The 22,064-nt window shown below is 39.2% G+C and overlaps 1 protein-coding gene across 1 annotated transcript; it reads right to left on the bottom strand.

Annotated features, from left to right (window-relative positions):
• Positions 1 to 232: 232 nt before the first annotated feature.
• On the bottom strand, positions 233 to 20,981 carry slc6a9 (solute carrier family 6 member 9). The gene is made up of 11 exons (XM_037682131.1): positions 20,851 to 20,981; positions 20,450 to 20,726; positions 17,388 to 17,520; positions 17,106 to 17,240; positions 14,869 to 14,972; positions 9,083 to 9,320; positions 7,165 to 7,299; positions 6,980 to 7,079; positions 4,648 to 4,748; positions 3,708 to 3,878; positions 233 to 1,216 (listed from the first exon to the last, which is right to left on the bottom strand). The coding sequence occupies exons 1-11, from the start codon at positions 20,972 to 20,974 to the stop codon at positions 980 to 982; spliced, it is 1,755 nt and encodes a 584-aa protein (XP_037538059.1). The 5' UTR covers positions 20,975 to 20,981; the 3' UTR covers positions 233 to 979.
• Positions 20,982 to 22,064: the final 1,083 nt, after the last annotated feature.

Genomic DNA, 22,064 nt, shown 5'->3' with positions numbered 1-22,064 from the left:
TTTAATTTAGTGGGCGTGGCTTATATTCGGGTGCGCTCAATAGTCTGGAAATTACGGTATGTCTGTGTATGTGAATGATGACAGGATCTTACAGTCCAATTAACTGATATTCATCTGCTAAATGATTGGTCTAAACAGATTTTGTGGGAAAAAGGAAGTGACTAATGGAGAAATTCCCACACACAAAAAAATCTGCTTTTATGTGTGTTGGTCAATATTTGTGCTCTGTACGTTTTATTAATAGGATAAGCAGCATTAAAAAAAAACAACAGGCTTAGTTTTAAGATCAACTAAGTTTGAGGTCACTGTGTGCTGTGTGAAATACAGAGTTGAACTCGATGTATCCATCTGCTGTTCTCACTATAAAATGAAGCCTCGTTCCTTTTCTTCAAGATCAAAAGACTTTAAAAAGACTAGTACCAACACAGTTTATGCCCCCGCCCTCTACCCTACAGTACAACAACAGGTCCAGTCGCTACTGTCATCCCAAACAGAACCAGCGCACTGAGAACAGGAGACCGGTGTTCCTGCACACGCTGCTTCACAATCGACTGTACCTCTAACTGCGGATGAAGGTGACGCCAAACGTTTTACCGACAAAACGAAAAGAGAAAGAAAGGAAAAACAAACTGTATTATTAAATTATGTGGAACAAATTAAAAGCTCACCCACACCAACACACACTCACACACTCACACACACACACATATCTTTTGGACGATGAGCCAGTTTCTTCTTCCTTTCAGGTTTTTTTCTTCATTTATCTAGAGACAACACGCAGACAGATAGAAGATGTTAGGATAGATATAATAAGCCCTTACAATATGTAAAGGTCTCCAGTGAATGGGATCTCCCCCACAGAGTGGGAAAGTGGGGTGAGGATGGAGTGAGAGGGGAGGAGAAGGGAGGAAGAGAACGAGGAGGATGCAGTGGGCCGCAGAGGCCATGCCCTGGTAGCGCTGATGGAGACGGGAGGGGTCTACGCGCTGGGGTTGTTGTGTGTGTTGGTGGAGCCATTGCTTCCCTGGATGGTGAGGCTGATCTCATCCTTCCTCTCCTTCTCCCCTTCCTTCTGTTCCTCCTTTAGCTCCTCCTTCTCCTTTGAGGGACGGCCCTCCACAGTGTCTTCAGAAACCATGGGGGCGTAGCGGCCTGTCCTGTGCTCCTGCAGGGCGGGGCCCCACTTTGGATGTGCTTGGCACGCATGCTTCAACCGCTGAGATGGAGGAGAACAAAGAGCAGAACATTCAGAGCAGAAACGTTAATGAGTTGAAGAAAATGATCACGATAAAAAAATGATTTAACTAAATATAATTAATATGAAAGATCATTTAGGAGAACTGTCAAAATTCAGAAGGAAAAAAACAACCCAAAACACAATAAATGCAAAGATTTGTTAAATATTATGTTTAGAATTATTTAGCATTTGTGTTTTTTTTAATCCAAACAATGAATCTCATATTTTATTCACCATTTTAATATGTGTTTGATCACTTTATGTGTTTATACTCACAGCTTATTCATATTCATATTTATTATTTATTTATAAATCATAGATACTGCCAACTTTGAGGTGTTTCTGAACATTTAAGTAAACTGTAAAGCTTTTTTGTGATAAAACTCTTAAGCATGTGTTATTATTAATATGCTGATATTAACATATTTCTACCCTAAATATTTTGTTTTTAAAAAATCATATCTTGGGCTGAAAATGTTTAAACAGACCATTTATTTTGGGTGTTTCCAATTGTCCCACATTAAAAAAAAAGCAAAATATTATCTCAGAATTTTAATTAGATATATTTAAGTTATCATTCACAGGTGCTCCTGTTTTCTTAACCATCTACTTTTAGTAGTATTAATACTAGTATTTACTAGTATTTTAGATAAGATACTCCTTTACTTGAGGCTCATGCCTCGTCTTTTACTGCAGAGGTTGCAAAGGGCTTGAACGGACACTCAGAGATCACCATGACCCTCCTGCATTATACCACGTCCTTTAGGGGATTGTGGAGGAATAATCACCTCCACCTGAAGGAAGGGGTTGTGGCAGAAGCCTCGTGGTAACTCTGCAGCTCCAGCCTGTAGGAGATTAGCTGCTCACTTAGATTTAATGGTATAAACACAAAAAGGCTAACTCAGACCAAACTGAAGGTATTGTTTCAGCTGTGTTTAATTTAATTATTTAGATCTGTGTCGTGTTTTGAGATGAAACTTCCTCAGAAACCTGAATCTTAAATTCAGAACAAAATCTGTTTCCTTTGATTGACAGTTCACACATTTATTTTGTCAAAATGTTGCAAACAGACACACAGGCTGTGTGATCAAACTGGGCCCTGCACTTCTTTTTTTTTGGTAACACTTTACAATAAGGTACACAAAATGTGCTTAACTACTAGGGAACGCATCAGGAACAAATCAGGAGTTAATGGGTAGTTAACCAGTACATACTGGGGAACACACAACCAAGCCTTATTAAAGGACTACTGGTTAGTTACCTTGTAAATGAAGAGGAAATAATGAAGAACTAATGGGTAGTTACCAAGGAAACCAAAGAGGAATGAATCAGGAGCTAATGGGTAGTTAACCAGTACATACTGGGGAACATGCAGGCAAGCCTTATTGGGGGACTACTGGTTAGTTACCTTGTAAATGAAGAGGAACTAGTCTTGAAGGCAAAGTGGAACGATTCAAGAGCTAATGGGTTGTTAACCAGTATTTACTGGGGAACACACAGTCAAGCCTTATTAGGAGACTACTGGTTTGTTACCACAGAAACAGAGGAGAAATTCTCCATGTGGGTTCTGAATAAACCCTGCACCAGTGAGGTCACAGCTCATAATTGTCAAAAACCTGTTTCATAGTGATTACTGGTTTTATTACCCATTAACTCCTGATTTGTTCCTCTTTAGTTTTCTTGGTAACTACCCATTAGTTCTTGATTAGTTCCTCTTCATTTACAAGGTAACTAACCAGTAGTCCTTTAATAAGGCTTGGCTGTGTGTTCCCCAGTAAGTACTGGTTAACTACTCATTAGTTCCTAATTTGTTTCTCTTTGGTTTCCATGATAACAACCCATTAGTTCCTGATTAGTTCCTCTTCGTTTCACAGGTAACTAACCAGTAGTTCCCTAAGAAGGCTGGGCTGTGTGTTCCCCAGTAAGTACTGGTTAACTACCTATTAACTCCTGATTCATTCCTTATTCGTTCCTGAGTCATTCTCTAGTAGTTAATCAGAGTTAGTGTACCTTATTGTAAAGTGTTACCTTTTTTCATTATTAATTCATTACCCAACTATTTATGGCACTTTCAAAATACACAACCCAACCAAACAATATAACTGTTCAGAAGCGATGAAAGTGTGCAACATTTTCCCCATTTTAACATTTTTTTAAATTCTTATTTTTGTGTTTTATGTCACAGTTGATAAGTTTTAGGTTGTACCTTGCAATTTGGAACAAAATTACTAACCAAATCTTTCTGATGTGTATAAACGCACCTACAGGGCACTTCAGTGTAAAGTCTTAGCTATAGTTAAACTGAAGTCACTGAAAGTTTTGGAGTCCATTTAAATACGCCTCAGAGAGAAGTTTGTTCTTGTTAATTATGCAGCTGTGTGTTACACAGAAATCAGCTTCAGTTTGGGCGAGATGTTTCCAGATGCTTCAAAGGGTGACTGTGGTTGAGACCTTGTGAAGAAGGCTGTACCTCTCTAAAAGTGGCTCCTGGGGACCTTGAGATCTTGTACAGGGCGTAGATAGGTATGCAGATGACAGAGGACAGAGCCATGGCAAAACCAATAGCCAAGGACCAGCCGGGATAAATGTAGTCGTTGTAAGTGATGGGTTTGTACTGGATCACCGTGAAGATCAGGATGAACTGCAGGGAGAACAGCACACACAGTTTAGAATCACTTTTTTTTCATTGTAAATCAAATCTTGTGAATTCCTCTTAGTTTGTTTTTTTGAGATCCAGTGCACTTTTAAAGACAAATGACAAAAACATAATGCTTCTAGTCTTTTCTAATTACATGTATAATTAGATAAAATTGTCAATACATGAGCAAAAATATTTACAATAGATCAAGAGAAGTGAGTGAACCTGTAAAATTCACAACAACTGAAATAATTCTGTTTGATTTCAAAGCTGCAGATAATTAAGTTCAAAGATTGTCCTTGAAGCTGACAGCAGTGAGTTCAGGCCCAGTTTTAACGGACACCCTGCGGGGCAGAGCAGGGAAATGAAAAGAACAAAAAGTGCCTTAGATCTGACCACTAATCCTCAGCAATGAATTTTGTGATCCACCCGGTGGCTTAGTGGACTAATTTGGCTGTTTGGGAAATACTATTGACAGCAGCTGCATGTGTTCGTTTCCCGCTCAAACATTGCTTTGAGAGATTTATACAGCAAACAAAGCCTACTGTGGGCAAAGGATTAGTATTAACAGCAGCTGAAATGTAGGTCAGGCCACTAACAACTGTCCATCCACGCCAGAACGCTCCTCTCAACATCGCTGCGTCCTGCAGAGTCACATCTCTGGATGTGCTTCAGCACGTAAACATGAAACACAACAATGTGGAGAAACGACTAACGAAGCCACTCTAACTGGTGTCAGGGCAGTAAGGGTGTGAGATGTGTGTTAACCTACAGAGATAATGACGGGAGAGATGAATCTCCAGCAAACTTTGAAGAACAAAGGAGGAGGGAAGCCCAGCATCATCTCAACATCTTTAAAATAGTTCCTGTGACCTACAGGATGGAGAGAAGAACAAGCAAATCACTGAAACAAGTTAAAATAGATTGATAAAGAAGGCTGGAGTCCTGCTGATTTATGTTTTGACTTTGACTAGAAATGTTTATAATTATGGAACAAAGTATAAAGTGTTGATTCTGATTGTTTTATCAGCCTGATGACACATTGAATACAAGATTTATTTTCTTCAAAGTGTTTAAAACCTTGAGCGCAGCCATGATTTCACACCAAGAAAACACATCTTTGCTTAGACTGTGTTAGTGTACAGCACTTTGGCCAACGGTGTTGTTTTAAAGTGCTCTGTAAATAAAGGTGTATTGTATCTCAGGACCAAGACGTCAGCTTGATGCTGCTGCAGCGTTTTCAACAATCATAGACTCGACCGGTGGAAGACGCTCTGCTGGAAACTAGTGGCCGAGTCATTTCTCATCCTGGTGAACAGTGACTGCACATTCATTTACAGTCATTTCTGGACTATAAGCCGCTCCTTTTGTCACACGCTTTGAACCCTGCGGCTTATACAATGCTGCGGCTAATTCATGGATTTTTATTTTTTGACGACCTAATGAGCTTCATGTCTCCAAAACATTTAGCTTCGTCACATCCGGGCGCTCAGATACAGTAGCTGCCCAATACACATCGTCTCGTGACTCAATGAGACTACCTGTATAAATAAAGGTAAAAAAATAAATAAAATCTGATCAATGAAATTACCGAACAGGTCACAGTGTGCTCCGTTTAAATAATATCTCAGTTTCTCCCCTGTTCTCTCCTCCCCTCCTCATTGTGCCCCCAGTGAGGGGGAAACTTTTGTTTGCTCAGCATTGCATCATTGCTTCCTCGTTCGCAGTGCGCAGGAGGAAGGTGAAGATAGCAATCAATGACTTCCTGGTAGGCTACTGTATTTTTTTTAACAAGTGTTACAGACACTGTTCAGAGAAAAACATTTACTGTACGTATCTGTGCATGCTACGGGTATTTAATTAAAAGTTTACAAAACCTTTCAGTTTAAATATCTCATGTTCCAACATGGACACTTGTGGCTTTAGACAAGTGTGGCCTTTATATGTACAAATTGTTATTTTTATTTTTTTTAATTTAGTGGAAGTGGCTTATATTCACTATCATTATAGTCACTAGAACTAATTTACTTCAACTGGATTATTGACATGAATATTACAAAGTTCGTAAATGTAAAGTCCAATTTACCCGTCAAAAACCTTTTGTTTTAGTTTTTCTTTCAGTGCTCTTACTCTCTGATGATTCCTGCATTTGTCTTTTACCTTCCTGATACATGGCTGCCAAACAAACCTGATATTACAATATTGCAATGCTGGAAGATCTTTAACAACTTGAATGTTTAAATATAATCACTGATCTATGAGTTACATAAAAGAAATGTCCCCAATATGATGTAAGATAAAATATCATGGACTTGGATTAAGATCTGGATTACTCCTGTGTCAGTGAAGGACTACAATGTTCAAACCTTTGAAAATGAAGATGGTTTGTTATATATTTAGACTGGTATGACACATTACCAAAACTTTTCTGTGCTGTTTGATTTGATGATAAATCAGGTGATACATGATGTAATGGCCTTTGACCCATTCAGTCACTAACTTCAGTGTTCAGTACAAATAACTACTAGATCAGACCATAGAATAATTTAACACAAGTATAAAAAAAACTGGATTTTTCTATTATTACCTCATATAAATGATCAGCTGCAGCCTACTTAGTGTTTGTAATCTGCTCGTTTCTTCAAGCAGCCTGCTTTTGTTTTCATGTTTCCGGAGGTGCTCACATGTGTCAGGCCTTGAACCCAGTAATTAGCCTAATATACCCCTGTGGGTTTAAAGATGTACATGTACAGAAGGGTCGGCCTACTCAGCCTCAATCTGATCTAATAAATTACCATCTCTGTCTTCAGCACAAAGATGTGCTCTGTTCAACTTAGTTAATGAAGTTCAAAAAGTAAGAATCAAATTTAAGTTAATGAAGCAGGATAAAGGTTTGTTCTTCATAAATGCCCTTTATTCTTCTATTTTCAGTTTTTTTTAACTTCACTTAATCAGCAGGGATGTTCTGCTCCTCGTCTTGCAGCTGAATCATTTTATTTTTCTTCAGACATGTTTTAAAGACAGGAAATTGGTGTAATAATGAAGCTCAAACTGAGATACAGATTTTGCCACACAATCATGTGCAGCTAATTTTCTCTCCTTACCATAAACATACATGATGCAGATACACATAATGCAGGAGATGATGACCAGAGAGAAGCTTGCTGCATAGTTGTCCATCAGCAACAACCAATAGATTCCTGCCTGCAAACAAACATAAAAGAGAAACCACTCAAAACATCACTTTCATGGGACAAAACTAACGTCACTCCAAGCAGTGACTTCTTACCTGTGTTGTTAGTGGCACCCCCAGCAAGAAACCAACTACAGCCACTGACAGCGTGATAATGGTCTTATTTCTGATGATCCAGTCGGTGCCGATCTCATCCACGATGGCCGTCACCAACGTCTCCAACAGGCAGAACTAGAAAAACAGGTGAGGGAAAGGGTTATGGATCAAATTAAAATTCGGAGCTTTGACTGAACAGTGATGTCTCTTCCATGAAAAGAGCACTGCGAGAGAGATGGCTCTAAACAGATGATTAGAGACAATCATCCACGCTGACATTTTATTCACTCAGGCTAAAAAATGCCATTCAAACTTTGACATTTTAGACAGAGAATATTTTCTCCTTTCAGTTTGAATGACATTTCCAAATGAAGGATATATTTTGACTACAGACTCTCCTGCACATTTATCCATTATACACTGAATTTACTCTGCACATCCTAAATGTTTCACACTGTTAACACCTTTCTTTGTAAAACATCTTCAGTTTATAAAAGTTTTGATTTTATACTTATCCATATATTAAGGCCCTGTCAGTTATGCTCAAACATATACATGCATTGGGATTTAGGTCAGACAAGTACAACATTTCTTCTGAAACCATCATGATAATCAACTTCAATGAGAAAAACTGTAAAGGAGTCATGGCTATTCTATTCTTTAAATTTAAAAGGAAGTTGATTTTAAAAGATCAAGAAGAAAAAAACAGGACAAAAAATCCTTCGGACGCAGTACCATCTAGTGGTGGTAGCATCATGGTCTGGGACTATTTGGGTGGATTATACATAAAATGATATTAAATATAATTAAATATGTTTGCAGATGACATTGTGATCTGTGGTGAGAACAGGTAACAGGTGGAAGAGAACTTGGAGAGGTGGAGGTATGCACTTGAAAGAAGAGGAATGAAAGTCAGCTGCAGTAAGAGAGAGAACATGTGTGTAAATGAGAGGGAGGGAGGTGAAACAGTGAGGCTGCAAGGAGCAGAGGTCACAAAGGTGCAGGACTTCAAGTACTTGGGGTCCACTGTCCAGGAAAATGAGGAGTGTCGTGAAGAGGTGAAAAAGAGAGTCCAAGCAGGATCGAGTGGATGGAGAAAACTTTCAGGAGTGATTTGTGATAAAAGGATGTCAGCAAAGGTCAAAGGAAACGTTTACAAGACAGTGGTGAGACCAGCTCTATTGTATGGTCTGGAGACAAAGACATTGACAAAAAGACAGGAGACAGAACTGGAAGTGGCAGAAATGAAGATGAGGTTCTCCTTAGGAGTGACGAGGTTGGATAAGATTAGGAATGAGATCATCAGAGGTACAGCACAGGTTGAACAACTGGGAGATAAAGTTAGAGAGACCAGACTGAGATGGTTTGGACATGTCCAGAGGAGGGACAGTGGGTATATTGGTAGTAGGATGTTAGAAATGCAGCTGCCAGTAAAAAGACAAAGAGGAGATATATGGATGCAGTTAGAGAGGACATGGAGGTAGTTGGAGTGAGGACAGAGGATGCAGAGGACAGAGTGAGGTGGAGGAGGATGACTCGCTGTGGAGATCCTTGAAGAGGGAAAAGCCGAAAGAAGAAGAAGAAGGTGCATAAAAAGAAATTTAGCTACAATTTTCAGCCAAACCATCAATTTGACTGTCAAAAATTGGACACAACTGGGTCAGGAGTGAGGAGTCATGGGTGGTTCAGTTCATCTTCAGTGGTTCGTCATCATCAGGTTTACTAGAGCAAGTCATGCAACAAGATGGCAATGTGGTATGCAAACGATTTTCCTTAATTTAAAACATGACATAATGAAACTGGATGTGAATGTCTCAAATTAACACATTACATCATTTAATAGTAATGCATTTAAAATAATCATTATTCGAAAAAAACATCATAAAGCCTGTGTGACAGCACAGGTTCCTGTCCCCACCTGGGTTCCTAGTCCCAGAAGGATGAGCATAAAGAAGAACAGCAGTGACCAGAGCGGAGAGATTGGCAGCAGAGTGAGGGCTTCTGGGTAAGCCACGAAGGCCAGACCCGGTCCGTGGTCAGCCACCTCTGACACAGGGACGTTCAGGTTGTGTGCCATGAAGCCCAGGATGGAGAAAATGACGAAGCCAGCATACACACTGGTTGCACAGTTGGTTATACTGATGATAATGCTGTCCCTGTATGTTGCAGAAAGAAAAATAAACTTTTAGTAAAGAGCAAGTTCAAACTGTAAATACAAATAACCTTAAAAAAGACGAGACATTGATATTTATGGTAATATTTAGTTTTTAACTAAGTAGATAAAAGAAAAAAGAAACAGATTTAGAACAAAAACATTACAAAACATAAAAAATGTAGAGTCCAAAGCAACGCTTTAACACTTAGTCAGTAGTAGCTATTTTTATGCTTTTCATATCACAGTTTGTAAACCATATTTGTAGTCATCTTTCAGTTCTTATTTTGTACATTTTTCCACCTAAAGCACAAGGTTTGTATTTTGGAGAAATTAAAGGCTGTTCTGGTTTGTGTAAAGATCAAAAAAGTCTTGATGCATGCTCAGTAAGCCAAAAAAAAAAAAAAACAATCTAACAAGGTTGAGTCAGGTCCTCTTGCCCCTGGTTAACGACACGTAGGTTTTCTTCACCGAAGATGCTTTGCCATTGATAAGTGAGAATCCACTCGACTCTCGTCTTATCATTTTTTTCTCAGGTGTAGGTCATTTGCCACTGTGACTTGTTTCCCTGGTCTCTGGGCAGAATCGTCAATGCAACGAGTGGTAACTGGTCATTGTGTTCAAGCCATGCCACTTGTTGTGGTCCTTAATCACCCAATAATCTGATTCCAATACATATAGCATATCCCGACACTGCTTATAAATCTGGGTGTAGCCATGCTGTGTCATCATCTCCAATATCTCTCTGTAAATACGCCAATTTCTTGTGGAGCCGTCTGTCAACACAATCAGAGAGGAAACAGAGGTTCAGATGTAGTTTGCATTTTTTGTTAGGCGGGTCATTCAATGATGTAGCTCTGCTGGCCAGTCAACGGCTGCTGTCTGCTTATGTGAAAATCATCACCTCAGAGCAGTCCACTTGAAACCACAGACAAGGTGGTCCCGTAAACTGGGCTGAGTGGGTGTAAGGTATTGGCCATGGGCAGGCCCTTAACCAGTGCAGTGTGGTGCAGAACCAATGAGAGCTGAGACAGCGACAAAGTGCCACAAGATCTTTGTGACGAGAACTCGTCCATCAACGGGGCGGAGGCCTCCGTGTTCATCTGTCCCCCTCTTACAATGCTGTTATTGCTAGTATCACTCAGCCCCCTGTGAATAGCAAGCAGCCATCAGGGTGCTAACAATCGGTTGTTAGGTTGATGGTCCTCCTGTATCATGTGAACAGCTAGTTTTAGTTGTCACCAGCAAACTGGTTGATCCACTATGAGAAGGTGAAATTCATAACACTGAGTTTGTTGCAGCTCGTCAGACTGAAGAAGTCTTTTGGATAAAAGACGAAACGTTTCAACAAAGAACAATATGTCCAGAGGACCTGACTCAACCTTATCAGAAAAAAACAAAAAAAGAGTGAGTGCTGTAGCAAACAGCTTGTACACAATTTATGTGTATATAAATGTGGTTGAATTAATGATAATATTGTAGAAGACAAATGGTTTAAACCTTAAGTTCCTTTAACAAATGATGTGATGTTTAGTTTGACGGTTTGCAGGTCTCTTCCAATCGGTATTTCACGAGCTGTAACACGAGGCCAAACATAATCAGCTGGATCAGAAATGCTTTTATAATATTCTGGACAAGAATTTCTCAAAAGATAAATTCTCACTTTCATTCCATAACTCTAGTTTTGTCATAATGACTGTATTTTTACTCTGCAAAGCAGGGGTCACCCCAACAAGCAGGGGTGCGAGTGGTGGAAGATCACACAAATAAAACACAATAAAGTGCATCATGTATAAATTAATTATTACATATATTATTTAAATATAGCTTTAATTTTATATATTTTTATTTCATTATAGTATTATTATTTTGTGATTTACTTATATAATACAATACAATTCAGTTAGTCATTAAATATGATGCTCTCAGTGCAGATATTTAATGAAGAGCTTGTGTCCAATAATTGTTTCTGATCTTTGTATTCGTGTTGTTTCTTTATTTGATTCCAAAAATCCTTCAAAGGCTTGTGTTTTAACGAAGAGTGTTCAGTCTGCATGTGGTGAAGCAGTTTCATTACATAATCAATCTCCACATACAGTATTACACAGAGTGCACTGAGCGTGATTCACCTGATGCAACAAACCCAGAATTAACCAAGTCTTGGCATTTTCTTTTAAACGCAGCTTTGTTTGTGGTGACAGATGTGGAAGCTGCTGCTGTCGCATCATTTGGTCTTTTTCCTTTTTCAAAGAAGCTCGAGTGTTTTTTTTTTGTTTTGTTAAGTTTTTTTTACTAATTTTGTTAAAGTTAATGTGAGAGCTTACCTGTGTATGAAAATAAAACATGACTGAGACGAGTGCTAAAATTGCGCGGAGGGAAGTGATTGATTTTCAAAATAAAATATTGTGCAGACCAATGCAAGCAGAAACTAAATTTCAAATTTTTTTTTTGTTCTTTCTATGTGGCCTGGCACCAAATGAGATGTGCCAAATATAAAATACAAAATGGGAATGGTGGTGCAGAGGTTAGAGAAGGAGGGCCTATGATCATAAGGTTGCTGGTTCAACTCCCCGGACCGACAACATCAAAATGCAAATGGAAAAGGTAAAACATCCACACCTGCTTCCTCCCTCATTTGCACTACTCTGGGCCTTTGAGCAAGGCCCTTAACCCCCACCATCTGCTCCCAAACAGGTCTCTCTTGAAATGAGTCCTTGTGACTCAATGAGACTACCTGTTTAATAAAGGGTAAATAAAATATGACCCAAGGCTTGGTACTGGTCCCAGCCTAGTTGTAGAGCCCATCTGTAAAGGATTTATTAGAGTGGGATTTACTGTGATGTTGAGTAAAGCAACAACTCAATACAGATTCAGAAAAAACACATTTTGAAAAGTATTCTGTGTTCATGTTACCTGCAGCCAGCCACACTGTCTGTTTGGCTCTAAAGTAGGCTGACTTGAAAAGATTTGATTAAATGCTAAAATAAATGTAAAAAATAGTTTTACCTGATAAAAAGTGATTTTAACATTAATGAATCTGACAAAATTATCTGTTATATTATTATGTTGTTATATCTGTTATAAATCTGTTATCTATCATTCTAGAAATCAGTTTTATTATAATTATGAGTAGCCTTCCCACCACCTCAGACCTCTACACTTCACGATGCAGGGGGAGGGCGCTCAGCATCATGAAGGACTCCACTCATCCTGCAAACTGTCTGTTCCGGCCCCTCCCCTCCAGCTTCTTGATCTGGGACCTGAGTATGAATTTCATACCATAAACATGAAAATGTGAGCTGGTATGACAATAAAAAATCCTTGAATCCTTGAAAAATGTTATCTCTCAGCTGGCCTAAGTTCAATGAGCTGAACCTTATCAGATGTCAGGATTGTTAACATTGGTGCCCTTATTCTGACAACTTCAGCTGAAGGTTACGTGCAGAGCCTGTTTCATCCAGCTTCCATCCGACGCCTACTTGGATTTAACTTTGTTCTGATTTAAGCTGGGAATAGTGCTCTTCCTGCCTCACGTTTCCTTTGAGGCTAACTGCAGAGGATGTCTGATAACTTTGATGCCAGTCTGTTTCCACACCCATGGGACTCCTGCTCTGCCCTTCACTCTGCACTTCTGCATGTGCATCATTTGGTGGTGTTACAGGAAAGCGGTAGGTGTCTCCACAGGGATGGGGCTGTAGAAAACAAGCTGATTGGCACCTCCATGCAGCTGCGTGGTCAGATAGCACTATCTTAAGCTCTCGGTTGAAAAACAAATGATATCTTCAACCTTCTTCTTTGGCCACTGCACACTCTTCTGCACCTTACCCTGTCAGCATGTGGGAGCAAGCTATGGGAATAAATAAATGACAAGTTTTTCTTCACTTTATCTTCAATTCCTTAAATTTTACCCTTTTCCAAGGATTTTTGCTTACTCCCTTGTAGTACAGAACAACCAGCCTCCTAACACGTGTTGAGGGTAAAAAGCTTTATCTCCTAACATTTTTCATGTTAAATTGTTTCACACCTGCTGCTTATCTTATACATTTTAAACCGTGAAATTGGTTCTTGACTTTTTAGCTTGCTGCACTGTTTTGTCCATCAATATTTTGCTCTGGCTCATCAGGGAAAACAACTGCATTAAGTCACACAGAGGCAATCACTGGGCTTTTTCTGTCTTCTCACAGAAACATTAGAACATGCAGACATATTTTAAAGGACTGTAAGCATATCAGGCAATAAATAAATAAATACAACTAATCTAAGTCTGAGCCATCCAGGACATTTTTATTTTGTTTGTATCATTTAGAAACATTTACACTGCAGTACTTTACACACTTCCCAAGTAAGAGGTGCAGTATGTGTTCAGGAAATATAAAAGATTAGCTACAAACCATGAACCCACCACAAATACATTCTTAAACCAAACTTCAAATACACAAAATCAACATCTATGATCATACATTTTTCTGACTGTAAGAGAACTGGCCCTGTCATACACAGAAAATAAGTTAATCTCCTATTATTAACTGAACATATTTAAATAATATATAAAATGGTTTTAACTGGATGGCATGAAAACACCCAAACGTCCAAAGCACAATATAAAAAACAACAACTGATAGGGTGTTTTTCTTGTATATCAATACATTATCTGTCTGTCTGTCTGTCTGTCTGTCTGTCTGTCTGTCTGTCTGTCTGTCTGTCTGTCTGTCTGTCTGTCTATCTATCTATCTATCTATCTATCTATCTATCTATCTATCTATCTATCTATCCATCTATCCATCTATCCATCTATCCATCCATCCATCCATCCATCCATCCATCCATCCATCCATCCATCCATCCATCCATCCATCCACCCACCCACCCACCCATCCACCCACCCATCCATCTCATCTGTTGGTATATTATTATCATAAAAGTATAAATGCATAACATTTTAAATAAGATATGTTCTGATCGATCGGCCACCAATCATGATTGGCCAATATCCAATAGAAAGTATTGATCAGCCGATACCGATCGATGCCTTTCAATGCTGATCACAATAAACGATCACCTTTGCAGCCTGCAGAGGTCCGATGATATATAAGCAATGTTTTAAAGTTTATTTGACTTTCTGCAATATTTAGTTTGTTGAGAGCCTTAATGTTTTCAGTCTGTTAAAGACTCTGTTACTGATAGCAGGTACATTTAAATGTTTTTAAGTTGTCCTTTTGACTGAATAGTTAAGTTTTTTTTTTTGTCTTGAAAAAGTAAATAAAAACATGTTCTTGTTCAAATTAAGGTCTGTTATCATGGTTCCTTTTTCCAGATAACGTAGCAAGCAGCACTCATCTGAACTAAATCAAAAAATTTACTGCCAATCCATGTGATCGGTATCAGCAGGAAAAAAAAAACCTGATCGGAGCATCCCTATTTTAAATATAATATAGTATATTTTTTTCAGGATTTTGATATTTCACAAATTAAGAGAAATTATGATGTGGTCAATAAATCATGAGGTCCTGTTAAAATCTCCCCTTTAATGTGAGTGAGAGTGGAGTACTAACCTGAAACAGTTGTTGTGAAACTTGTTGTAAGAAGCCATAGTGATGAGCCCCCCCCAGGCACATCCCAAGGAATAAAAGATCTGTGAGGCAGCGTCTCCCCACACCTACAGAAACAAACCCACGTACAATCAGACATACTTAAAGGAAAATAAATCTTTGCCCAGATTAAGTGTTCATATTTCAGTTCAAGGAGGGCTATAGACAAGGGCAAGAGGGGTCAACGCCCCCCCAAACAAATGCCTTGCCCCTTCGAATCAAAAGGGCACACACTTTCACCTCACTCCGCCCCCTGCTGTTTACCCTGTATGTGATCTGCAGTCAGCAGATACCCCCCCCCTCACAGTAAACAGCCAATCACAGTTTTGTATGTAAATGATCCTAGAAGCTGCCTGACTCTCCTGAGTCAGACTCTCCGTCTCATGAGGCAGGATTAGCTGAAGCTGTAAAACTGTGAGGAAGCAGGAAACCTTGTTGCCAACTTGGCAACTTTGCCGTTATATTTAACAAGTTTTTCAGACCCCTCTAGCAACCGTTTCCAAAAAAGCAACTAGCAACAAATCTGTCTGCTTTTTCTGACGTTTGGAGACTTTTGGAAGATGCGCATTAAGACACTAATCTTTCTGCAGTCACTGCCCTCAGTGAACAGTGAGTGCTGCCTTAAGCCCCGCCTCTTTCCTAAAGCTCTGACAGAGCGTCCGACTCATTGTGGCCCCGTACAGCGAACCCAACTGCAGAGAGGACAGGAGACCCCGTCCACTGTCATACTGCAGATGAATCATGCAAAGATCAGGTTCATCTCACACTGCCTATATTTGTTTTTCTCTTGTCTCCTTTTTTATGTTGTCAAGTTAAAACCATCTTCCATCAATCTAAAGATTGTTAAAATTGTTAGTTATGGAATACTAGGTTCATTTTAACTGTGATTTATACAATTAAAAAAAAACTAATTCTACTAATTACTAGTAATAAAAAATACTAAAACTAAATAAAAAAACTAAGTAACTCTTGTCGAGTGTCACATCACTTTGCCAGTCCCAAACAAAGATAAATAAGGAGGGTTGAACATGGAGCTGCATGTTATGTGGGCCCACCCCACATAACAGTTTTGTTGTTGTTTTGTTTATCTGTCAGGGACCATGTCCAGAAGATAGTAAACTCTAATGTAGTAAAGATGTATTGTACCAGATTATTAGATATTTAGCTAATTTCCATCAGCAGCCTGAAAATAAATATGAATGTTAAATGTATCCTTCTAACACTAAACAACATGTGACAAAATCGATTTATGCAATGTGGGTCTGTGCAAAATATTACAGTCATGAAACTAATTCATAAAGTTCATTTTTAATTTTAAGCACGTTAAAAGTGTTTTCACTCAAGTTTTGTCCCACCATCGTTTATGTTGCTCTTTCCTAGTCGAAATGAACAAATTTACAAATTAGGTAATGACGTCATTTAGAGACTTCTAGCCAACCTTAGGACTGCCGCTATCCCTACTGAGGAGTTGGCATTTGTGGTATTGGATCTCCAATAAATTCATCGTAGCGATTCACGTTATGAGACAATAAATAATTAAAAACAAAAAATGAAGGTAAATGTAGCATTTATTTGCTGTGTCAACAGCGGAATGCTAAGCTGTTTTTAACAAGTGTGAGCCTGTCAGTGGGAGTGTTTCTCAATCACACAAGCACAGAGAGACACAAGTGCCTGGTGCATCACACAGACTGAGGACAAATGACCCGTGTGTGCTGAACTTGTGTTTTTGCAGAGAAACAGGAGGTCGTTGTTGTAGAGGAGTGAGGCAAAAGGAGAGCGGAGTGGTAAGAAAGATTTATGAGTGGTTACGTTTCTAACAAAACAAAACAAACAAAAAATATATATAAATATACAGATATATAAAATGTTCTGTTCGATATATGCTGTTTATTAATTCTGTTTGAGAAAATCCTTGGTGCATTTTTATATTAGTATTTTTATATTTTGAGGTTATTGGTAATAGGTTCAAGTATTTTTCAGATGCATAGATGCATTAAAGGCCATCCGATAAAGTAAATGTTGTTGTTGGCTTTTAAAAGTTGCATGGAGGATTTTTTAATTTTTTTGTTTTGTTCGTCCCTGAAGGCCTGCCACCTTATTGTGGTCGGGGGCTTTGTGTTCATGTGGGACACCTAAGCTGGACAGGTCTTAGGGTAGAGGCCTGACAAAGTGCAATCCATTTTCGGCTTATCAGTACAGACCTTTGCATCCAGGACCTTCTGCCACTGTGGAGTGAGGTAGTATTTGATGCCATTTATGGCTCCATCCAGGGTTATGCCACGGATAAACAGAATGGTTAGAACCACATATGGGAATGTGGCTGTGAAGTACACCACCTGGACACATAATAATCACGCAAGCTGTTGAAATGACTATGTCACAAGAGATTTTAAAATACTTGAATTTACATTTAATTTGTCAGTGGATTTAGGTACCATATTGCAAATAAGTTAGTTAGTGTATTTTCGTTTCTGCTGGCTGACCTTTCCAGACGATTTAACGCCCCTGATGAGACAGAGGAAGACAACACACCAGGATACGGCCAAGCATCCCAGGATAGGAAGACGGACCTCTCCAAAGTTCCCAATATCATCAGAGATGTTCAACACGTAGTGCCTGAGAGAGGAAAAGAGATAAACAGAGTATGTTTAGATATTTGACAGGCTTGGCTAACGGTTAGTGTTAGGGTTAATTTCTTTTTTAGGTTGGTTAAGCTTCAAATGGTCAAATTGGCAAAATATTGACGTTGATTGTTGTTTGTCTTTGCTCAAAGATGTGATTTATTTTTATTGTTTCTGGTGTGGTAAATGATAGTTGGCCGCGGTAGCTCGGTGGTCAGTGCCATAGTCTTGTAATCCTGAGGTTGCAGGTTTGAGCCCAGGTTGCACCAGCAGGACATTTGGTGTAAAACAATTGAACAATCTTTCATGTGAGTTTGCTCTCTATGGTGACCCCACAAGAAGGGTGTAGTCAGCGATAAACATCCAGATGTTACATGCGTATTCAGAGGTGAGAGATCAGTCTGAAAACAGATAAGGCTGAGAGGGATACTAGTCATGGAATACCTTGAGATTTTCCAGGAGTACCTGAAGTAAAGTGTTGCTCCCTAACACATTTGTGTCTGTTTGAAACTGCTTTGATACGATCAGTGCCGATCATCAAAGGGCTCTTTTATTCTTTACGTCTTTCCCATGAGTGGTTCCTTAAATAAATCTTTATGATGATGAAATCAATGAACACTTTTTACTGGTTGTTAAAAATGTAAAAAAAAACAGTAAACATTACTGTTAACATGGGAACTACAGATGAAGTTTTACAGTATATTACAGCTGCTCCACTTCCAAATCTAATCCAAATATTTGATTCTTTCCCACAATCTTGATGAAGCATCTAACAAGGTTGAGTCATGTCCTCTGGACAATTCTTCTTTGTTGAAACGTTTCGTCTTTTATCCAAAAGACGTCTTCAGTCTGATGGAGCATGTTTGCGTCATGCTTATGCAACAGGGGAAGGGACCTGTACCTCGTGTAAGTTGTCGTGTGAGCTACATCAATCTGAAAGTGGAAGTAAAAAATACCCCAAGTTAAGCAACAATGGGTAGTTGGGTAAAGACACATATCTAAAATTGGAACAGTTGCTCAAATGTAGTTCACACACAAAAATGAATGTTTTCTGTATTTTTCCCATAAAAAGAAAATCTTAATTTTGTGGTCTGTATGGCTGAAATAAACATTCCAAAATGAGTAGGGTATACTTGGAAAAAAAAAAAAAGGAAAAATCTCATAGAAAAATATATTTTTCCAGTAATATATATGCATTTTCCTGGTAGATTTCCCACTGGAAGAATTACATATTAATTTTAGGTTGTTTATTTCATAAAATCACCATTTTGGAAATCCAGTAACATCGGTGTTGGCATATTTCTTTTAATACAGGGGTTACTGCACCAAGTTAGAAATGTGTCTTTTCTTAATAACCCAGTAAATCTAGTAAGACTCAGAAGTCCCAGCTTTTCACCAACCTTGAACGCAGCATTACCTTTGGAAATCTTGGAGCGAGAAAGTCTCCAAAGTCACAATGACAGGCAAACTGATCTACGCGCTCAAAGACATAACTCTACAGGATGTCTGTGACCAATAGGCAGTTTTTCAGCACCTTGTCTGTGAAAAAGGGTTTAAATTTGGGTTTGTTTGCCGCACAAAATATAGTTGAACAGTTTGATGCTGCATTACAATTTGTTGTGCAGATACAAAGCTGTTTTATACTTTGAAGCTCACCGTCTGTCACAGTTTACAGAATGTGCAACGTCAACATGCCGCTTTGTCAATTATGTTACTTCTGTCACATATCTGGAAGTAAGACAGGCTTCAAATGAGAACAAAAGGCTTTTCGAGTAAATATAATGTTAAATTGTAGTGTCATTTTCAAAGAAAATCTTTTCTTTTTTAAAGCTTTTGTTTTTTTAATATTGCTAAAATTAGAAACATCTTATCTAAAAATGATGAAAAAAAAAACTGGTTCATTTGTCACATCTAGACTGGACTATTGCAATTGTTTATTATCTGGGTGTCCAAATATTTCTTTAAAAAGTCTTCAGTTAATCCAAGATGCTATTGCCAGAGTCTTAACTGGAGTTAGTGGGAGAGATCATATGTCTCCAGTTTTAGCTTCTCTCCAATGGCTCCCTGTCAAATCCAGAATAGAATTCAAAATCTTACTTCTAACCTACAAAGCTCTCAACAACCTAGCTCCATCTTATATTACAGATCTTATTGTTCCATATTTTCCTAACAGAGCACTTCGCTCTCAGACTACAGGTTTACTTGCGGTTGCTAGAGTTTACAAAAGCAGAATGTGAGGAAGATCTTCCAGTTATCAGGCTCCTCTCTTGTGGAACCAACTTCCAGTTTCTGTCCATGAGGTTGACACATTGTCCAGTTTTAAGACTGGGTGTAAGATTTTCCTTTTTGATAAATCCTATAGTTAGAGTCAGCTTGGGTTTCCTGAGCTATCCTTTGGTTATGCTGCTATAGGCTTAGACTGCTGGAGGACAAACTGACCACATTTCTTCACTCTATTACTGTCTTTACTTACTCTGCTCAACCTGTTCTGCATTTTTTATTATTTTTTCTATCCTTCGAGTATTTTTGTCTTTCAGGTTCACCTGCATCTATCTGGACCTGTCGTTATGTGTTCGTCTGTCTCTCCTTCCTGTCCTCTCAAACCAGCCGGTCAAAGCAGATGGTCCCTTGCCCTGATGCTGGTTCTTCTGGAGGTTTCTTCCTTTTAAAAGGGAGTTTTTCCTTTCCTCTATTGCCATTGTGCTCAGGATAGAAGACTGTGACAAAGTGAAGATTCAACTTGTCTGCTGGATTCCTTAGATAGAGAACTTTACTAATTGGCTTTTATGTATGTGAATGTTTCTGTAAAGTGCCCTGAGACAACTTTGTTGTGATTTAGGGCTATATAAATAAACTGAATTTAATGTTGAACCTCGTGGACAATATGTGTCACTGAAAGTCCATCAAGGCCTTCTAGTTCTTACTTCCAGTACTCCTCACTGGGACTGGTCCTCTTGGTGCGGTTGACCACTTCTGACACCCCTGTGATCAAGCTGCTGGTGACGTTTGCCAGGCTGCTGTTGAGCTGGGCGCCGCTGCCGACCACACCACTGCAGTCGGGCGTGTTCCAGGGGTTGTTGCAGTAAGTCCATGGCAGCAGGTTGGTCATGGACATGAAGAAGTAATAGAAGGCAATGCAAATGACCACGTTGTAATAAATCCCAATGTAGGTGGACACCACCATCATGCCATAGCCCACACCTAAGAGGTGGGGGGTGGGGGTGAAAAAGAGCAGAAGATGAAAACAAAATGTGTGTAGCAAATGTCATTTGATGATGATTTTGTATACAAACTTGATTAAAAGCCAGACGTGTGCACATCTCACCTTTGAACATAGGGCTGATCTTCCAGACGCCCAAACAACCCAGACTGGCAAACTGACCAAAGGAAAGCTCCAGGAAGAAGAGAGGAATGCCGCAGAACACCAGCATGATAAAGTATGGAAGCATGAAGGCACCTAGAGGAGAGAAATAATGAGGAGACACTCAAAGTTCCAGACAAGTTGTGTTCTCAGATGCCAAGTTTAGTTTGATGTTACTGGTAAACTAATATGATACAAAACAAAACTGTTGGTGATGTAAGACAGTTTGTTACTGAGTCAAACCAAACATCATAACTGATCATCTGTGAAGAACAAACCTAACGCCTGCAATGTCCCACTACCAGACACCTTAGGAACCCCCACCCCCAGATGCTCCTTGCCCATACACAAACTTGTCAGAGTTGTTTAGGTGGACATGTTTAGGAATTAAAGAAATTAATTGCTGGCAGTCAGACAGTTGAATAATTCCTCAGCAGTTTAAAGACAAACTGTTTCTTTTTTTTTTTTTTGCATTTGACAATAATGATTTTGATGGGGAAGTGGTTTGGACTACAGAAATGCTGGTTTACCACCCAGAGCCTTGTTCTGGGAAATGTGGTGTAACACTTTTTTTTAAACTAGGAAAACCCTCCTTGAAAACAAGGCTATCTGTAAATTAGTACTGAGCATGTTAAAAATGGGTGGTAAGGTGACATTGTTGGTACAGCTGCTGCCTCTCAGCAAGGAGGTTGCTGGTTCAAATCCCAGTCCAGGGGCCTTTCTGGATGGAGTTTGCATGTTTTCTCCGTGCATGCGTGGGTTTCCTCCAGGTACTCCAGTTTCCTCCCACAGACCAAAAACATGCATGTTAGTCTGACTGGTAACTAAACTCTCTAGGTGTGAGTGAGAGAGTGAATGGTTGTTTGTCTCTGTGTCCCTATGTGTCCCTGTGATGGACTGGAGACCTGTCCAGAGTGTCCCCCACCTCTTACACAGTGATAGCTGGACATGGGCACCAGTGATCCCCGCAACCAGAAAAGGAAAAAGCGGGTAAAGATAATGGAGGGATGGAATTAATTTATGAGTTCCACAGGTTCCAATATTTTGAAAGTACCAAACAACTTCCTGTTGCAATTTTCAGACCAGTCACCTTCTGCTGCCTGTTCCTTGTAAAATGATTATTTGCTGACTGACCCTGACCAAAGCAGTTTTAAATTTAGATTTGTGTGTGTGATTTA

The sequence above is a fragment of the Nematolebias whitei genome, chromosome 9, assembly GCF_014905685.2.
Source record: "Nematolebias whitei isolate Nwh7 chromosome 9, NemWhi1, whole genome shotgun sequence".
NCBI lineage: Eukaryota > Metazoa > Chordata > Actinopteri > Cyprinodontiformes > Rivulidae > Nematolebias > Nematolebias whitei.
This window is presented reverse-complemented; position numbering and strand designations above follow the sequence as displayed.